The 21087-nt window shown below is 45.3% G+C and overlaps 1 protein-coding gene across 1 annotated transcript; it reads right to left on the bottom strand.

Annotated features, from left to right (window-relative positions):
• Positions 1 to 3019: 3019 nt before the first annotated feature.
• LOC115316156 lies at positions 3020 to 4168 on the bottom strand. Its single transcript, XM_040212551.3, has one exon. The coding sequence runs from the start codon at positions 4145 to 4147 to the stop codon at positions 3116 to 3118; it is 1032 nt and encodes a 343-aa protein (XP_040068485.3). The 5' UTR covers positions 4148 to 4168; the 3' UTR covers positions 3020 to 3115.
• Between the last annotated feature and the right edge of the window lie 16919 nt (positions 4169 to 21087).

Below are 21087 nucleotides of genomic sequence, written 5' to 3'. Positions count from 1 at the left end.
AAATCAACCACTAAAATGCACTTTCGATGAGAATTGCATTGGTACGTTCAGGCGCCGGTATTTCTCGGACGGTTTAGAGTAAGCTTTCACATTAATGAGAATACATCTTGCCAATTAAAATTTTCGAGCAAATTAAACAAATAGCTTGCAATTAAAAAAAAGGTTTTCTTTAACCGTAACTTGGACTTGAATATTTTCTGAATTTACTGTTGGTACTGCATATGACGTGAATCATAGTTTAATGTGACCGTTTGTACTTTCTCAGAGGTCGACGAGAGCTTCAACTGTGTCGTCAGTCACAACGGGCACCACAACGAAGTCAGTCGTGCGTTCATTAAAAAAAAAGAAAAATTTACAAACGGACGAAGTCATCCGTAGTTAATGCATGAATTTAAAACAAATCTGCTCGTCCACTGTGTTAGATAGACGAAAAAAAAAACGCTGAGCAGTGAGCGCATTTCCCGACCGTGTTCAGACAGCAAACATAGCTTGGAGAGTGCAAAACTGGAAGCAAGGCAGGCCATCAAAAACACCTCTCCTGCTTGCCGATAGATGGCGCCCAACATTTGCGGAAAAGGCCCATTCCAAAGTGCACTAACCTTTTTCGTTCTCTATACCTCAAAGCAACAACTTCCAATCGAGATGGCTCTGAAGTACAGAAATGAGTTCCAAAGTCTTTCTGCAAATAACAAAAAAAGAAAAAACCCTACAAAAACAAACAAACAAATATATATATATATATATATATATATATATAACGGGCATGGTGGCGGGAGGCCGAAGGCGTGGGTATAAAACTGAGAAGAAAGAAACCCTTAGTGAAAACAGCAACAACGGACGATTTAATCTTCGACGTTTCGGCCGGAGTCCGGCCGAAACGTCGAAGATTAAATCGTCCGTTGTTGCTGTTTTCACTAAGGGTTTCTTTCTTCTCAGTTTTATATATATATATATATATATATATATATATATATATATATATATATATATATATTATCGCTAATAAAAACACGATAAAATGTTTTCAGCCCAATAGCAAATGCATTTGCCAAAAAAAGTGCGAATTTTCGGTAGCCTTTCTTCGTCGCATTGAATCAGATAAGCTACGAAATTGTAGTTCCTTGGGTGGTCTTTTGGTGGACGCCAACGTCACCAGTATATTTAGGCGCTACAATCGCCGAGATTCCTATCTGGTAAATGTAATGAACGAGCGGGAAAGAAAAAGGAAACGAAACGTATGCCGCTTGAGAGGGCTGTGCCAACACCTCCTAGAAAACACGGGCATGCGAATGACGTCTTCGCTAGTGAATCCCCGACCTTCTTCAACTGAAAAGCACGCCGAGGTCCGGCGAGAGGCCCAGCAAAGTGACAGAGGCTTCCGTTTTGGCGTGGCCGCGTGAGGGCGTCGCGCTCGTTCTAAGACGATGCACGACGCGCTGTCGGGGATGTTGATGCAAGTTAGGCGACGCTGTGCGGAATCACTAGTGACAAGGTTTTGGGTGCCAAGGCGAGGCCGTTGTCTTCTAGACGGAATGAAGCCTAGCGCTCCCGTTTTGACGCGAACGCCTCGTGCTGTTGGCGGGGCATTCAGAGCGCCACTAGCTCTCCCGCCCTAAAGCAACTTTAACCCCCTCCCCCCAGCCCAGCCCACTCGTATGTTCGATATATTTTTTTTCTTTTTTTTTCGATTGCGGCCTTTCTTACGCCCGTTCGGTCGCTCTACGGTTTGACGACGTGTGCTACGGCGGATGCATGACGATTCAATCGGGGCGTTGGCCTAATAAATTATTTTTAAAAGTTCGCCATGTAACATGGGCGGTCGCCGTTCCTCGGGCACGAAGCGCGTGACTGAATCTGAGTCCTCGCCGAGCGCGAACAGGGCACTGGTTGTTTCTACGTGCTGAGCCGATTCCGCTTCGAACACTTACTCAGCCTTCGTGCCCGATACATCCGCAGAGCAGCGTTACTGCATTAGCTCAGTTAAAGTTTGCACATAGACGCTGCTTGCACGTGCAGTACTCCCCCTCGCTCACCCCCACGGCTTTCCTCCCGTCGTTCGACACGCCACCGTTTCGAGGGGACGACTGCTATGGGAACTGCTGTGTATTCCAGGGAATTCGTATACTTCCAAGCACGGCGCCTAAATAGCGTTTTTTGTATTCGATGGAACGCACAGTTTTAAAACGAAAATCTAGAAGGCGCTCTAAACGATCGGAGGCGGATTGAAGGGAGTGAGGGAGCTACTCCTTTTATTTATTTACTTGATTATTTACATCCGTCTCACATATTTACACTACCCCAATTTATTTACATGACATTCAGTTCTACAACTTCCCCTTGAGCGGGTGTTCCACAGCTGAGGTAAACCAGTAACGTTGGCCCACAGTATACGTGTCCAAGCAAAGGGGGATAGGCAATTGCGCCAACGGTCGAAACTCATCCGAGTTTTGATCTCCACGAATCGAGTTTACAAGCAAGGAACAAAGATAACAAAGACAACTCTGCAATCTCTGGCTTGGACGAAGTAAGCCAGGCAACGCGCAGCCGACGCTAGCGGATAATATATATCAACCAGCACCGAAGGCACTGTACACGTTGCCCCAAAACAGAAAATAAAGCTCGCTCTGTGTACCTTTTAACGTTAAAACGAGTTCCTGTTACAAGTTATAGGGGACTGAAAGAAACGCTTTCCCGTTATGTTCATAAGGTTGGAACGTGTCATTCAATTAACGGGTCGTTTACGTATATTAATAAATTAAACTGCTTGATAATCCACAGATAAAATAAAGCGAGCAAGTGAAAATATCACCATAGAACGTGCTGTCGCCACGCTTACCCCTGTTCCACTTTTTGTTTTCCCGAACATCTTTCGGTCACTTGCCCGTCTCTTAAAATCTGAGGTTGAAATAGACGAGAACAAAAATTAAATGCGTGTGAAACTCCAGTAAAACTGCAAATAAACAGACTCTCACTGTTTTCTCGAAAACGTAACGAGTTTTTTTGGGGGTGGTGGTGAATACGTTTATTTAAAGAGAAAAATATATATCTCTGGAGACTCGAAGTTTTCATGACGCGGTGGCCTCAAGGCTTGGCATCGTCTCCTCGGTTAAAGGTGTTAGATGGAGTTTCCCAGGTCTCCCTCAGAAATATACTCTAAGAGAGATCTGAGGATCCTGGTCTTGCGTGAGGTGTCGCCCGCTGGGTGCGTCCAGTCCTGCAGTTTTGAAGGTCTTTCGTCATTCGCCATCTTACTGAAGATGAGTGTTCTGAGGGTGGAGAGGGCCACACATTCCCAGAGTATGTGTTTAAGTCTGGGAATGGATTCCTCGGCTTGACACCGCTGGCATCTGGGGTCGGGAGGGACAGCGTAGGGTTGTTGTTTCTTAAGTCTTGCCAGGTCCATTTGGTATCTGAACCTGGGTGTGATTGCTCCTCCTGTGCGTATGCGGCGGAGGATCACCGATTCTTTTCTCTTGAATTCTTCCCTAGGGAGAGGATGTTGTTCTGGGGTCCATGATCTTGCCAGAAGATGTTTTCGTGTCTTCTGGGCTAACCTGAGTTCCTCCCTTGGATCGTATGGGGGAAGCTCAGAGTCTTGTTGCTGTGGTGTTGAGCCTGCCGTGGAGGACTGAGACAACAGGGACGGCTGTGTGAGATTCCTCATCGCCTGCTGTGCAGCCTCATGGGCTAGCTCGTTGCCCGAAATGCCTTCGTGCCCGGGAGTCCACTTGACGTTAATTTGAATTTTCTTGGATCTGTATAGTGAGATTGCGAAGGCGAAGATAGCGTCAATGGTGGGGCTAGAAGAGGACCTGTATTTCTTGAGTTCTCTGATGGTGTCTTGCGAGTCGGTATAGACGATTAGCTGTTGTTCGTCTTGTAGATGGGGTACTGCCCCTCGGATGGCTTGCAACACCGCCTCCCGTTCGGCGAAGCCCGGCGTGTGGTGGCCTCGAGGGTTACCTTGAGTCTCTGTCCAGGTCGCATTCCCTTGGATGTATGTGGCTGCTGTTGCCCAACCCATAGAGGAGATGCTGACGTCCACATAGGCGATCATGTTTTCTTCGTCCTCAACAAGCTTAGCCAGCTCCTTCTTGTGCATGCGAGCGTAGTGTTCTCGTCTTTTCTTGTGCCGCGCAGCGTCCATGTTTCTTGGGAGAGGTTTGCACCCGTGAGTTAAGTCAATGAGTTCCCACGGCGCTTTGCTCGGCGATATGGGGGCCTCTTCTTGTATCTCGATTCCCATGTACTTAGCAATTTTTCTTCCCTCGGTTGTATGTTGTAGACGGGATAGCTGAGCCTCCTTCTGTTGGTTCATAAGGTCTGTGAGTTCTGGGAGGAAGATGCACTTGCTTACTTCCTCTGCCGAAGTGTGGCGTGGGAGCCCAAGGATGGCTTTTCTTGCTCCGTTGATCATGCTTTTAAATCTGGAAAGATGGGTTTTCGTGAGCCGGTAGAATCTCGCCGCATAGGCTATTTTGGATACTAGCACTGCAGTCACGAGTTTTTTGGCTGTTTTTTCCCCAGCTCCTCCCATTTTCGTGGATATTCTTCGGACGAGATTGATACCTTGTTTCCATTTCTTGGAGATCTCGGCCAGCCAAGCTTTGCTTATTCTTGGCTTGTACCCAAAGTTAATTCCAAGAATTTTAACGGAGTCTGCTTTTTGGACTGGGTCTCCCGCAAAGGTAAGACCTAAGTTTTTGTTGTCTTGATTGCGGCCGTAGATGGTATATTTAGTTTTTTCTGGCGACGGGAACATTCACACATCAGCAAGATATTCTTCAATGGTGTCGAGTCCCTTCTGCAAGGCGACAACTTGGGCTTCGGGAGGCCCTTGATGCGTCCAGATCGTGATATCATCTGCGTAAATCGTCGCCCTGAGGTTGGGTATTTTATAAAGTTTCCAGAGGAGTGGTGCCATAACGATGTTGAAAAGTGTAGGTGACAACACTGCGCCCTGAGGAACTCCAATGTTATTTTCTTGAAGGGTTCCTTCTCCACACTCTTTGTCATATCCAGCTCGGATTTTGTAGACCCGTCCCGAGAGTAATGATCTCACAAAGTCTAGTTGTTTACCCGTGAGGTCTTGCTGCTCCATCTTGCCAATGACTGATTGATGGGGGACAGAATCGAAAGCCTTCTTTCACTCGCATTTGTTTTTTTTCCTGGGTGCATGTCCACGACGTCTGTGTATATCATCTGCAGACTGTCCTGTATGCACAAGGTCGGTCTAAATCCGGTTTGCGTTGGATGAAAGATGCCGAGGGTTTCAGCGTTGTGCTGAATCCGTGCGAGTACCATTCTTTCCATAAGTTTTCCCATGATTGAGGTCAAGGAAATAGGTCGGACGTTTTTGGGGTCAGTTGCTGGCTTCCCTGGTTTAGGTATTGGTGTGACCAGGGACACCTTCCATTCTTCGGGAAGTTGCCCGCTTTCCCAGATTTCGTTAAACCATTTGAGGATAACAAGACGGGTGGCCAGGGGTGCGTTTCTGAGCATGGGCACTGTAATTCCGTCTTCTCCAGGTGCACTCTTGCTTCTGCACTGTTGTATCGCCGCTCCGAGTTCCCACTCTGTGAAGGGGAAGTCTTCCGGCTTGTGTGCAGGTCCCGAATGGGTTGGGTGGTAAATGATTTCCTCCGGTTTCGTTGGGGGTTGTGGAAAGAAGATGTCTCCCAATTTGTTGAGAATTTCTTCAGTTTTTTCATTGGAGAGGAGTGCGATGACCGGGACAGGGCTGACTCCTTTCTTTTTTCCTGACATGGAGTTGAATGTCTTCCACACGTCTCTAAGGTTGGTTTTCTCGTCGAAGGACTCGCAATACCCTAGCCATCTGTCGATGGATAATTTGTTTGCGTATTTGCTTGCTTCTTCCGTTAAACGGTTGACCTTGTCTAGGTGTTTTTTCTCTTTCCCTTGTTGGTACTTTTCTAAGGCTCTGGTCCTTTTGTCCCATAATGCGAGGAGATGGTAGTCTGGTTCTGGCGTGTCTTCATAGACTTGCCTTACTTCTGTGGCAATCTTTGTAGCTGTTGCGAGTAGTGCGGTGATTTGACATAGTTCCAAGACATCTCCTTGTTCTTTGAGGTTTTGCCTATATTTGTCCCAGATTATTGTTCTCGTTGGCCTTTTTTGCTTAAGATTATTGCCTCCAATGGCGACGTCCATAATGATGGGGAAGTGGTCGCTGCCCCAAGCGTCCTGCGTCATATCCCAGGTTATCTTGCGAGCTGTTGTCGGTGTGGCCAGGGTGACGTCGATTATGGTGTCTAACTGACAGCTAGTTAGAGAGTGTCTCGTTGGTCTAGTAACATCGTTAATGAGTTCGAGACCTCCGGCTTCTATTGCTTCCATAAGTTCTTTGGTCCTGCGGTTTTGCTGTAGATTAGCCCAGTCCTCGATTCTGGCATTGAGATCCCCTCCCATGATGAGGTAGTCGTCTGGATATTGATCCTTGAGATAATTAAGCCATGAGTGATCATATGGTTTCGAGGGACAGGCGTATGCAGATGCAATCGTTAGTCTTCTTTGAGTGGTCTGGAGTTCGACTCGTACTGCTACCACCTTTTGGTAGTCAGTGCACCAGTTGTCTGTATTTATGACAATGAAGGCTAACTTTCGACTGATAAACACATTAACCTGAGCCTTCACCTCCTTTTCCGCATCATTGTTACGTCGCCCCGCAGGAACGGCGCGTTTTATTGCTGGGTTTGCTATCTTGTGGTAGCCAGAGAGGTCAATTTCATCAGTGCGTGTTTCTTGCAAGAGTAATATGTCGAACTTGTAGTCCTCAATCCTCTTAAGTAGTTCGGCTTTCCTTCTTGAGAGGCTGCGACAGTTCCATTGTAGAACTCTCAGAGGTGCTTCTTTCGTTCTTTTAGTGGGCATGTTGGGGTAGTGTCGTATTCATCCCTAGCTTCTGCATTACGAATTGTTGAAACTGCTGTGTTTCTCGCATCTGCTGTTGCATCAGCTGTATCTGTCGGAGGACGGTTTCCCAATCGCTTGGGCTTGCGTTCTGTGTAGGGGTAAGTTGAGGTTGGGGTTCCTCTTCTGTTGTTGGTACGCTGCAGACAATCTCCTGCCTGGAGGTGTCGCGTTCTTGTTCTTTCTTTTCGCGGGCTGCCTTGCGCGCTTCCATAGTTTCCTGAATGCGTTTTGTTATGACTGCCTTTCTAGCTTCCCTCTTTTTATTGTCTTCTTCTTCTTTCCTTTTGTACTTGGCAAGTTCCGCTTCAAGTTGAAGAATCATGGACTTGCCTGATTTGGCCTCTGCTTCAATGGCTCGGATTTCCTCTTGCCATGATTTTAGTTCGTCGTTTTCATCTCTATGGTACCCTTCTTGTTTCGGTGGTGTAGGGCATGTGCGTAGTTGCTAGGCCTCCTGCTGCTGCTACGGCGGTGCGCTGAAGTCGACCGATTGTGAGACACCTTCTTTGGTTTGTGCGAGAGGCTTCTTGATGTTTCTCGAGCCGACGGCTGCTGCGATGCGCGGCTCGCGCTCCTGCTTCTTCCTCTGCCTGGAGTAGAATTTGGGAGTTCAGGGTATTCTGTTATTGTGACTTCCGGGGGTCGACTCTCAGCTGTGGCTCCGCCTTTTCCTCCTGTCCCCTGGCTGCCATTGCTTTTCATTCCTATGGCTTTAGCTTGAAGTAGCTTGTTGGCTTTCAGGCGTGCCGGGCAGTTGGGATCTGTTGCTATGTGGGCGGACGAGCGGCAGTTGGCACAGTACTTGCGTTCGCATACGTGTCTTTCAAGGGTAATGCACCCGCAGTCTTGACACCTTGCTTTTCGTGTGCATACATTTTCTTTGTGTCCCAGGCCTTGGCATCTTCGGCACACCATGGTCATCGGTATGTAAAGAGTTACTCTTTTAACCATCCCATGATAGAGAACTTGCCGTGGTGGCCTTGTTCCAGAGAAGGTGACGAGCGCTAAACCTCGACTTCCAAGAGGTCTTGCGTGCAAAACTTCGTGTGTTCTGCAGACGATTGTTTCAATAAGTTCTTGCGGTGATTCCGTCGGGTCGGTCTCGTGGACCACACCTCGGCAAGTATTTTCGAGCATCGTTTCGTGTGCCACCACCTCCACAGTCTTGTCGGGGGCTCTGATGGACGTTATTGCCAGTAGCGGTGCCACAAGTTTTCTGTCGTATACTTTGACGAATATTGTATTCGCCGCCTTATTGGAGCGAATCGATGGTCTTTGTGATGGCGTGCATGTTTTGGGATTTAAGCCTAGCTTCGGGTAGAAATTTCTTTCTACCACAGCTGCCGGTATTCCCGCTAGATCGTAAGGTTCCTTCGAGCGATATACAACGTTGAAAGAATCTTTTTTTTGCTTCAGTTGAGGGTTAGCTGCCGCGGCTTCTAGAAAACTTGAGAGATTTCTACTCGCCTCTTGTTTCTTGCGCCTACCGAAGACCACAGTCTGCCAGTTTATGGGATGCTCGGCGTCGTTGGTTTCTTCTTCGGCTCTTTAATTGCCGGTGTCCATGATGTTGTCGGTCCTTAGTTCCGAACATGCAGACTGATTCGTGCAAATGCTGCTCGTGCTGGGTCGTCTCGATCTCTTCGAGGCGGTGTCTTCTTGGTCGTCAGCTGCCGGTGTGGTGTCCGCTGCACGTCGGCGGTTCTGTTTAACCGTCGGCTCACTCTGCAATGCCGGTTTCATGTACCGGTGTTCGGCGAAAATCACCGATGCTTCTTCGTTAGCGTCAGGAATGTTGTGTACGATTCCTTGGTCAGGGTAGGCTTCGGGAAGTTGAACGACTACAGTTTGGGTCGGCGCCGAGGCCGCGGGGCTCGGTGAGGCCATGCCGCCAATGCCGCGCCAAGCCCGTCCCTAGGCTTAGCTTTCAGCTTGCTTGCCGTTCTCAAAAGGGGGTCGAAGACACGAAGAAAATCCGTCCTCTCTGTGAGAGTACTCACTTGGCTTGTTCCTTGGGTGGTTAGGAACATCAAGAAATCATTCCCGTGTCAAAATGATCCGTTGGCATGTAAAAAAATGAGCGTGCGTTCGTCGTGTGCGCGCGAAGCGCAGCCTAACAACAAGCCGCCATTTTTCTTTTTTTGGGGGGGAGGAATGTAAGAATAACCTCGTGCTAGTTCCGCCGATGCAGGATGAAACGGCAGCGTTCTTCCATTCTTCCTAAAAGGAACGCGTTCTAGGAACGTCGTTCTTCGGAACCCCGCTTTGTACAACACTGCAAGGACGTTACATCATGGCATTCATTGTGTTTTCTTGTGAAATCAATGGCTAAGCCAGTAAAACACAGTCGGTGGTCTGTGACCTCAGGATTTTAGTCTCTGCGTTCGAGCTTGTATGTCTACTAGCATTTGAGCGCACTCCAAATCACACTGAGACGTCCGCCGAACGGAAAGAGCACGCAGTGTAGAAGCCTGGAACGTAATCAGCAATTGGTGTCGCTCTCAGTGCATTCCTAAGCCAGCGAGGTCCTCGCGCCGTGTTGAGGGTCCGCGCCTGAAAATGTGTTATCCCATCTTCTGTACCACGAAATACACATAGTAGCGTGGGTTGACGCTAGGCGAACATGAATATTGGAACCCGGTTGGTACAGAGGAAAGAAAATTTACGAGAATCCATAACGAAAATCAACTTAAAACACATTAAAACAATCCAGCTAAAAAAAAAAAGAAACGTCTGCTCATATTTTGTCGTTTTATCTACGAGGCAGAGTGGGAGCGAAACAGCATTTCTACAAAAACGTCGCCGCCACAAATAAGTGAGGTCAGTTTCTCATTAGAAACTTCAAAACAAACTTGGAGATCTGCTCAGCGTGAAACCTGTCGCCAGTGTTGAAAACCGGTTGATAATTGAGAGCTACATCCAGCGCAGAACTGTCCAAACAGAACGCGGTCGGTCGCTCAGTAACAACTTTAATCGAATTGACTCGGGTAAACCTGCGCCGCTGCCACTCTGAAGTGTTTGCATTTTTTAGCTTCTTTAAAAGGGTGTTTTTTTTGTTTTGTTTTTTAACGTTATTTTACATAGTTATCTCCCGACGCTGATACCGTTGTGAAACCCCTGCGGTACCAAGACACCACTCCTCCGCAGCAGAAACAAGGCCTCAAACAAATGTGAACCACATAAATTTAAATAATTATGCGTGAAAAAAAATGTCCCTGCAACATATGCATGAAAGAAAAAAAAAACGGGCGTGTCAATTTTTCTAGTCTTTTTTTCTTTTTGTTAGCAATTAAAACATGGGTGAGCGTGTGTGCGTAAAATCTACTTCGCCTATTGATCGAGTCAATGCAAACGTTCACGCCTTTGTCTCGAAAATGAGAGCTAGCTTTCCATTGTGTCATTCTTTCCTCGCAAACCTCCATCGCTGGCTTCTTTCGCCGTCCAACACTTCCAAAACTACTAGACCTAGTTCTGGATTTTGCCACGCCCCCTTTCACAGGCCCTAGCGGAGAGCCCATTAGAGTTGAGTGCTGATTTAGCGTTCGGAAGAGACTCATGTTTAATCGGCGACGAGGGGAGTTTCAGCCAACAAGAGTTCGAGCAGGACGCTTGATTCACCACTCATAAATAGCTTGAATGTAGAAAAACGCAGGTTATCATATAATGCTTCTAATTTCCTTTGATGATCTAGAAATAACACTAATAAATTTGTAGTTTTCCCCACAAAAGGAAGTAGTTAGTATGGTCGAATGTATTCCTTTCTTGCATGCGTTTGGAGAAATGTTTAAAAGCATACCGTAATATGACAATATAGATTGCTTATAGTACTATCGTTTAATGGGAGTATATAACACTGCGATAAAACACAGTGATTGGTTTCGTATTATCAGGCTTCGTGAGAACAAATCCTTCGTACATAACTCTTCAAGGCGAAAATTGGTATGTTCCAAACCGCGCACAAATTATGGTTCAGCGTTTTTTTGTTAAAGTATGAATTGACATAACACCTAGATGAACAGGAGGTATAAATATAAATATTGCTAAGAAATTAAAGTGTGGGCTACGTGATATTCTACTAGAACCAGTTGAATGAACATGCTCCCTCCGAGGGTTTTCTTTCGTGTCCTTATTTTGTTTTATTTTTCATTGCTTGCATTTTTTTTATGCTTGTCTGGTTGTATACTAACACATAATTTTGAATCTGCTTCTACAATAAAAACTGCAGTGATGCTTGAAAGTTAAGCTTTGCACATGTTTATTTTGAAAATATTTCTGGTGCTTTCTGGTTTAGGGGGAAAAGCCTCGTCAAGTTTCAAATATGCAAATACTTTGCCTTGTCTCTACTCTCGCTTGTAAAGCAAACAAAGTAAAATTATTTTTTATGATTCTTTTTTGCAATAGAGACAGTTAAAATATTCTCCATTGGGAACGCAAGTGTAAAGTATTAATTCATAAAAAAGGGATACTCAGGCCTAGGAGTGAGTTTTCACTCCCTATAACTGAGGGATATTTTCGTTTTCGTTTCTCGCGGTGCAGTAATTGGCAAAAGCTTTTTTTATGGTTGTATATTAATAGTTATGGTAGGTAGGATTCAGAAAAATTAATTTTTGAGCTCACACAGACGATTAACTTATGACTTAGCACGTAAGCTGTCAAATCTGGATAAAGTGGAATCAGAATTCTCACCTTGGGCACCCCTGGAACGTGTCCTTATTTCTATATAGCGTAAAATCTTCAATGTGTAGCTAAACCAAGGTTGGTCGGTATCAAAACAAAATTTCAAACATGGTGCGTTTGGAATCCTTTCAAATTAGGTGTTTATCGCAAATCTCTCGAGGGATCGAACTTCAGAAAAGGTTCTAACCTTGTGGCATGGGTTTAGACGGCGAAATAGTTAAATGACCTTAGCATAAGGTTGCGTGAACTTCAATATATACATACCGTGGCTTCTTAGCCCGTAGCTTCCTAAATACTCATAAGTCCGAGAGGTGAGTGGCTAAACACTAGATCGCCTGGCACGCGTATGACAGGGAGGAGAAAAAGAGACCATATACAAGCGCTAGGAATGGCGCAATGGCCATTGTGCAAAACTGAGCGTTCTATGCAGTGAGCGGTTTGATGAGCATGCTCACGCCTCCCTCAGAGCATTCAAATTGCGGCGCAGTTTGAGGTGTAATGGAGATTTTTAAGAAACACGGAAGTATCACCTATATTCGTCACCCTTTTTTTTTCCCTTGCGCTGTGGCATTATATTGATTTGTTTTTCTCTGCCACGACTAGCAGCCGGCTGTCGTGGCAGAATTAGGCTAAGTTAGTATGCCAGGTGGTTCACGTGAGAGTGGCAAGGATTCCTACGATTAGTGCATTCTAGGTAAAAATCTATTTTTTCGGGACTGTATTACTTGGGGTGGCGGACGTCAGACAATGTGCGATATTTACTAATTAGCTCTATTATTCATTGAAAACGAGTTATTAACTTTTTAAATAGAGAAAACACACAGATGGTTCTCAATATAAACTTGCTGAGACTCATCAAAAACCACTAAAGCAGTAATTTTGAGAAAGACTCTGAGCGCGTGAGAAGCGAGTAATGCGGTTCCGAGAAAACTGCTTTTAACCGCGAGTACACTAATTTTAGGAATTTTCGTCACTCTTACGTGAAACACCCAGTACATAGAAGGCCATAGCGAGAGTAGATCGCGGGCCGAGCAACCCTGGCTTAAGCCGCCCTCGAGACGAGATAAAGTTACCTAGAATGACCCGGAAAGTGGCTGCCAATTACTTGTGGAACACCGATCAACGAGGTGCTTTCTTCGAGGACAGTAGACACATGGCAGAAGAAAGAAAACAACAAAAATAGCGAGAACAAAAGACGCCAAGATTTCTTACGGAACTGTGGAAACCACGGTCAGGCAAGAAAGATGAGAGCTAGAAAAAAGAAAAAAATATTCCCTTTGCGAGGCATCGTATTATTGCCGAGAACATCAACTCACCTGTGATTCTTGAGGATGACCAATGCACGCCGATCCAAAACGGCAGTCCAGATATCAACGGCTAGAGGACTACTAACGCAGCGAATAACAGAACAACTTGTGTTAACGATGTTTGTAAACGTTTTAAAGAATGACTTCTCGGACCTGTCATTTTACCGCTTGAATGAAACCAAGCTAGAGTAATAGAAAACTAAGTCAGAAACTTATTTAGTGGACTTTCTGGGTGAATAATGAAAAACTGTCGGTCACTCTGCTCTAACGTTTTAATCATCATTTCATTCCTCAGAAAAAAAAGCCAGGCAATAACAAGGCCGGTACAAGCTTTCATATACAGGGTGTTTTCTTAGCTCACCAAATTTTCAAAAAAAGAAAAGCTGCATTAGGGCACTTCTAGTTATGTCATTAGCATACTCGAACTGGCGCCCTCTAGGAACCAAGCATTTTGTGCAAGACTAGTTAACGGAGATCTCTTAATTAATTTTTTAATTTTTGTTTTTAGAGGGTCTATTGCATTTACGAAATTGAAGCCCAAGCTTAATATGCTTGAACCCCACAGCGAAGTAAAGGCACAAACAATTTCTGCGCGCGTTTCTGGCTAAATTATTTCATTCCCACAGGTTCTTTCAAACTGAAACTGATCAGAACAAGAGCGTCAATGACGTCGATATCTTCGCCCTCGCTTGTCGTCACAGCGGTGACGTCACCTGTGATGGAGGGACTGCCGTCGGCGCTTTTGCAATACGTTGCTCTCTCCTTGGTGTTTTGCTTACCGCGGCAGGAGTAATTTAGGCGTCTGCGGTCGGCGTCAACTGTGCTGTGTCATGTCCCTCTCTTGACCTGGGGGCGACGTGACGCTTTCGTTGGTACGATAAATGCTGTTGCATGCATTACCAACGGCCGGCAACGTTAGACGAGCCTCCTGCGTTTTATTTGGGAAAGATATTTTTTCAATGCTTGAGACTTCTGCTACCTTTTATTTGCCACCGCTGCTTTATTTCCAAGATCTTGCTTTTTGATGCATTAAACTAGCCTGGTTTTTTTAAAGAACAAACTAATCATGCTTGTGTAATATCAATCGTTGGCCTCTCTGGCAGTTAAACTATTGCAGCGTGTAACAAAGTAATCTTTCTTTTTTCTATGTTTTATAAGCTCTTAATAAAAAAGGGAGGAGCCTTGCACCGGTGTCCTGGCTCACGTTACGGTAGTCATGTGCTGTGCGCGGCACAGTGTGAACACGGCATCGGCGTTTTTTCATGTGTAGCTCAAACAGGGCACTGTTGAGAACTAAGTTTTACTGCCTCACTAAGAGCCCCACATAATTCTGAAAGAATAAACAGAGGGACGGACAGAACAACGCATATTTTGTGCTTTCGTGCCACCGTCCGTCCACCTCTCTGTTTATTCCATGTCCGTCCCTCTGCTTATTATTTCAGTATTATTTAGTTTACCAACACGCTAACGTCTGACTTAGAGCCCCCAATTACCACTTTTCACAGCACCAGTATTTTTTTCGGAAACCTTTCAGTTCGTCCAGAAAAGCAGGCGAAAATATGGCTTAGCGCATTTTGGTACTTAAAAAAAAGAAAAAAAAAAGCTTGGCAGCCAAAGTGATTTGGGCATGTGATAAGCCACCCAGCGTTTGCCGCCGCCTGGTCACTTTATGAAGTTGGAAACAGTTCCGTTCAAAGCAATTGCTCGAACTAGAGTCTATCTGTAGAAACGCACATCATCAGTCGGCTCCGCCTCGAACACAAAACGTGCTCGAGCATTTCAGCCTTAACTGCGGAACAGGCGGCGACGATTCTTTGTTTCAGGTTGTCCACGCTGGTGGGTTCCGTGGCGTAGACTTCATTCTTCACATAACCCCAAAGAAAAAAAGCTAACGGGCTCAGATCTGGTGATCGTGCCGGCCACGGAACTGGACCACTGCGTCCAATCCACTGCTCTGGAAAGGTTAGGTGTAGAAATCGAACAGCGCGCGAAGAAGAATGCGCTGGACCGCCGTCCTGTTGAAACCACGTCTCCTTCAGCACGCTGAGAGGCAGGCCGGCAATAAACCCTTCCACGACTCCCTCAAGCATTCTCTCAGTGTATAGTTTTCCATTCAGTGTGCCGTCAAAGAAATATGGGCCAATGATTTTATCATTAAATATTCCACCATACATTAATAGACCATCTCACTTGATGTTTGTCCTGACGGAGCCAACCAGGATTTACGCTTGCCCAGTAATGGGCATTGTGGAGGTTCACCAATGAATTTCTGTAGAATTGAGCCTCATCACTTCAAATAATGTTTTTCAAGAATCCAGGATCCCAGTCTATTTCAATCAAAGCACAATTGCAAAAGTGCAGTCGTCGTTGGACGTCACTGCCATGTAGCTCCTGGTGCAGGCTAACGTGAAACGGATGCATGCGATGCTTCACAAGCACTTTCCACACTGTAGAGATTGTTGTCCCAGAAGACCTCGCAATTCCGCGCACGCTTGCTTGAGGCTTAGCTGTTACGTACGCGAGAATGACATTCCCGAATTCGCGGCTAAGGACATATTTTTCCTGTCTTCGCCCACTCACCACCGTGCCACTTGATGCAAACTTGTTGAAAGCGCGTATGAAGGAAGTGTGGGCAAAAACGAAGCGACCTGGGTGCTGAGTGGCATAAAGTTGCGCAGCATGACGAGCATTCTTTTGCATAGTTAAATATGCGATCACCATGGTCTGTTTTTTCTTCAACCGAAAGCCATGTCGCAATGAGCGACGCCATTCAGATGTGTTTCCAGCTACAGTCAGAGAACGAAAGGCACAGCAGTATGAATCGCATACCGCCTGTGTTATTTGTAGCCTTCGTCCTTCCAAAGATATGAGTGCAAACCTGTGTCTTTTACAACGGAGGAGCAAGTGACGCAGTGTTCGTCGCTTTGTAGCACCATTGGCAGAAGTCTTTAGAGCAGCTTCTGTCATATCAACGAAAGGAAAGGGTAGCGTCACGATGCCCGCTGGGACAGCGTGATTTACACCTGCCGCGGTAAGCAAAACACCAAGTAGAGAGCAACGTATTGCAAAAGCGCTGACGGCAGTGCCTGCATCACAGGTGACGTCACTGCTGTGATGCCAAGCGAGGGCGAGGATATCGACGCCATTGACTCTCTTGTTCTGGTCAGTTTCGGTTTGAAAGAGCATGCAGGAATGAAATAATTTAGCCAGAAACACGCGCAGAAATTTTTTGTGCCTTTATCTCGCTGTGGGGTTGGAGCATATTAGGGTTGGGCTACAGTTTCGTAAATGCAATAGGCCCTCTAAAAACAATAATTAAAAAGTTAACTAAGAGATCTCCGTTAATTAGCCGCCTAGTTGCCAAAAATACTTTGTTCCTAGTGGGCGCCAAGTCGGGTATGCTAAATATTAAAAGAATTGCAGCATTACATACATAAAGGGGAGCGAGAAGGAATTAATACTAAACGACGTCAGGCACTTAGTGATAATGTACTCTTGAATTTTTTCTCGCCCCTAATAGAAAAATGGTAAAACTTGTTTTCACGCCTAATTAATAGAACAGAGCATACTAATACATGTAACTTGGAACATTCTACAGATTTGGGTGGAGAAAAGTCCGAAATCTTCAATTATTCTTCCCATGTAATTTCTAAACACGAAGAGATAGTTCTCAAGAAGAGATTAAAGTTTTGCCCCACTCCTCGCAACAATAGTGATGATTTGGACTTGCACAAAGGTTCAAATGAATTTGCACGGCAATTGCACTGTAAAGGTTTAGAGCGCAGCTCTTAGGGGCCCGTTCCCGGCTTGAGCGGCGTCGGCGTCGGCGTAACCAAGGGCATCCCAAGGTCACGTGACCCCCTGAGGTCACGTGGGGGTCACCTTGGGGGTCACCTTGGGGGTCACGTGACCTTGAGGTGACCCCCATGTGACACCCAAGGTCACGTGACCCCCAGGTCACGCCTCCCCGAGGTCACGTGACCCCCTCCGCGAAGTCACGTGACACACCCCCCCCCCCCCGAGGTCACGTGACCCCCCCCCCCCCCCCCCCGGAGCATATTAAAGAATGAGGGGAGGAGGAGGAGAAGGAGGAAGGGTCTACCCTTCCCTCAGTACCCTTCACTCCTCCTCCTCAAGAGCTGCGGTCCAATTCGGCGTTACAGGGATTTGTAAACGGCTTTCACTTTTTTTTTAAAGGAGCTCCTTATCAAGAGCCTTAATATAAACACAAATCCTATTGGATTCCGCCGTTGAATAAACAAAATGTTAATGTCATAAAATACATAGAGACGGTCCAAAAAGATGTTTTGTTAGCGTATAAAAAAGACAGACCACTTAAAAATAATTTAACTTATAAGGTTAGACAATGCTTAAAAAACCTTACGGATAACAGAGATATCATAATAGCCCAGGCTGACAAAGGGGGAGGTATATGCATAGTTGACAGAGCAGACTATGTATCGGAAGCAAATAAACAACTGAACGACACTAAGTTCTATAAAAAACTAGATTATGATCCAACACTTAAGTTTCGAGAGACAATAAAAAAACAATTAAAATACCTAGTAGATAATAAGAAAATAGAGAAAAACATTTCTACGTATCTCATTCAGGAAAATCCGAGACCAGGACAGTTCAATATGCTAATGAAAGTACATAAACAAAATCACCCAGGTAGACCAATTATTTCGGGAATAGGTACTAATAGAGAGAATATTTCCGCTTTTATTGACGAACAAATTAAAAGTACTGCAGCCGGTGCCCCGTCCTACGTAAAAGACTCCTCTCATTTTCTCAATTTGATTAATGATATCCAAATAGAAATAGATTTTAGGATTAATAGTACGTTGCTTGTCACAATGGACGTAGTGTCTCTTTACACTAATATACCGCATGTTGAAGGTATTCAAGCAGCTCTTAATATTGTTAATGAGAACGACCTCACTGTTAGTAAAAGCGTCTTAAATATTTTTATGCACTTAGCTTTAGAGCTTAATAACTTTACATTTATGAATGAGTACTATTTACAAATACATGGCGCAGCAATGGGATCTCGCTTCTCTACCTCCTATGCAAATATATATATGATGTCTTTAGAAGAGCGGCGACTTAACTCCTTCCCGCATAAACCCCTTTTTTATAAACGTTTCCTAGACGACATATTTATAATTTGGAATAATGGGGAAGATAAGCTCTTTGAATTTATTGATTTTGCAAACAAATTTAATCCACGTATTAAATTTACGTATAAATACTCTGATACAGAAATAGAGTTTCTAGATATTAAGGTAAGACTTACTGAAAATGGTTTGAAAACAACCTTATATCGAAAACCTACAGATAGACGTCAATTTCTACATTATAAAAGCTGTCATCCAATACATAACGAAAAAGGTATACCATACAGTCAAATGCTACGCTTAAGACGCTTATGTTCAGAAGATAAGGATTGTGATATAAAAGCTAGAGCACTAGGAGAGGGTTAATAAATAATTATATATCAAAAAGTCGAGCGATCTCTCGGAACGTGTGTTTAGTAGAGCGACCGAAAAGAAATAACCATGAATAACGACTAATCTTACCTTACCAGTCAAAACTTCCAAACATAAACAATATTCTTAGACGACACATGAATATTTTACGCATGGACACAGCTTTAAAGGCAGTTATCCCTCGACCCCCTGGTATAGCGTGTAAGAGACCACGTAATTTATTAGATTCCTTTAAACAGTCCCGAAACTCCATCGGACGTAGCCTGGTCCCTATTGGTTGCATCAAGTGCAATGATAACCAATGCAGTTTATGTGGGGACATAATTATAGCTAACTCTATTCATAGCACAGCAAATAACTTTAACTGCAAAATAAATGTTACCTTTGACTGTAATTCGGAAAATGTAGTGTATTTGATTCAATGTAAAAAATGCCAAATTAAATACATAGGAGAAACTAAAACAAGCATAAGAAACGCATGAATCTACATAAAAGTCATATACGTAAGCACGTTGCCGGGTCAGTTTCTCGTCACTTAAACATCGCAGGACATAACGGTCTTTCTGATTTTAATTTTATTATATTCCAGGGGGGCTTTCGGACCACCAGAGATAGAAAAATAAAGAATCTGCATTTATTTATAAATTTAATACTTTAGAACCGAAGGGCCTTAACAGTTCGAAAGGATAATTGCCCTCTTTTTTTATGGACATTTAATTGAGATCTTCTAATCGGTGCCGCACTGTTCTTTTTTTTTTCTCGCTTCATCGTTTAATGCGACACGAGCAAACGCTTAACATTGGGCCTCTCATTGGCTTCACATGACACCAGGTATAGTTGGCTTATGTCCAACCACATGTCCCAAAAACTGGTTTTATGATAAGAATGGCAGTAATAATATTACATTTATTCATTTCCATAGTATTTGCTGCTTTGGTATCGGGATATATTAAACTTTTAAGCGAGAATTTACTTGAGTAGATACCCGCTAAACGGTAAGCATTTTTCGAATTAACTTCCTTTTTCCGGCCGTTTTTTCTTTGATTGAAAGAAAAGGAGAACCAAGTGTTCTTACTTTGACTGACGAAGAGCCTACCAGGCCCGAAACGTTTCAAGATCACTTTTTTGGCAACCTCCTCGACCAATTCCTTTAAGGGCAATATATTTCTGTGAACATATTTCTCTCGAGTGCCGTATTTTGTTCTCAGGTGCTGTTCCGAACGATAGTTTTAATTCAAAACTTCCCGCTGCAGCGCCTGTGTGCACGAGCCACTGCCGATGGCCTGTCTTTGTCTTCGTCGCCGTCTATATATCATTACCCCCGCCGGTGTTGGCGGTCGTCTCGACCGCATAGTGGAGGGGGAAGTTTGGTGGAGAAGAGGCGTGTTCTAGGGCGAGCGTTTGATTGGGATGATGGTAGGGTTTGATGCGGGTGATGTGAACGGTGTCCTTCGGAGGTGTCCGTCGGTCAGGTGTTGGGTGCAGGAGCTGTACCTGGTAGGTGAGGTCCGACAGCTTGGCAGTGATGCGGTATGGGCCGGCGTACCGGTGGAGGAACTTGGTGGCCTTGCCCTGTTGCCGACGTGGCGTCCAGAGCCACACAAGGTCACCGGCGGTGTAAGACGCAGGTCGATGTGTCTCGTTGTATCGTTGACATTGGCGCTGCTGTGAAGCCATTGTGCGTAGGCGGGCGAGCTGTCGCGCCTCTTCGGCACGGCAGGCAAGGCGGGCGACAGTGTCCTCTAGCTGATCATTATGGTTTTAAGGAAGTAACGCGTCGAGAAGTGTGGTTGGGGATTGATTGTGTAGAAGAAAAAATGGAGTGTAGCCGTGTGTGTCTTGGAGAGCAGTGTTGTAGGCGTAGGTGACGAAGGGAAGTACACTGTCCCAGTTCTGATGATCGGACTGGACGTACATGGAGATCATGTCTGCTATTGTGCGATTGAAGCGTTCCACTAGACCGTTCGTCTGGGGATGGTAAGCTGTAGTAGGTTTATGTACAGTTCCACAGAGGCCTAACAACTGTTGAACCACTTCGGACAGGAAGACTGTGCCTCGGTCGCTGATGACATGCCGAGGAGGTCCGTGCCGCAGAAAAACTTGTTTCAGAAGGAAAGCGGCGACATCTTCAGCATTGGAGGTAGGCAATGGTGACGTCTCGGCATAACGCGACAAGTGGTCAATTGCGACAATAATCCACCTGTTGCCTGATTGCGTAACAGGAAGTGGACCTAAAAGATCAATCCCCACGCGTTCAAATGGATAATGGGGAGGGTGAAGAGGATGTAGGCGTCCGGTGGGCGCGGTGGTGGGTCGTTTCCGGCGTTGACATTGTAGACATGATGCAACGTATTTGAAGATATCACGGTACATGCCCTGCCAGTAGAAAGTGTGTCGGACACGCATGTATGTCTTGAAGAACCCCATGTGTCCAGCTGTAGGGTCATCATGGAGAGTACGCAATATGTCGCCACGGAGATGCTTAGGAACAACATACAGGAGTGGCGCACCTTGCGGGTCATAGTTCCGGCGGTATAATATTCCGTGTTCCAATGTGTAGATATTGGTAAGGCGTTTTTCCTTACGTGTCTGAGGACACTTCTGTAAAACTGAAGCACTTGGCGGAGGGAATATCTTTTTGCTGTTCTACAGCAAACTCTAAGCTTGAGGTCAAAGCG

This window comes from Ixodes scapularis, unplaced genomic scaffold, assembly GCF_016920785.2.
Source record: "Ixodes scapularis isolate PalLabHiFi unplaced genomic scaffold, ASM1692078v2 ptg001599l_1___fragment_1__unscaffolded, whole genome shotgun sequence".
Lineage (NCBI taxonomy): Eukaryota > Metazoa > Arthropoda > Arachnida > Ixodida > Ixodidae > Ixodes > Ixodes scapularis.
This window is presented reverse-complemented; position numbering and strand designations above follow the sequence as displayed.

What these genes read in the sequence shown, in the direction of transcription:
- LOC115316156 (XM_040212551.3), bottom strand. Translation starts at nt 4,147, where the DNA reads ATGGACGCTGCGCGGCACAAGAAAAGACGAGAACACTACGCTCGCATG.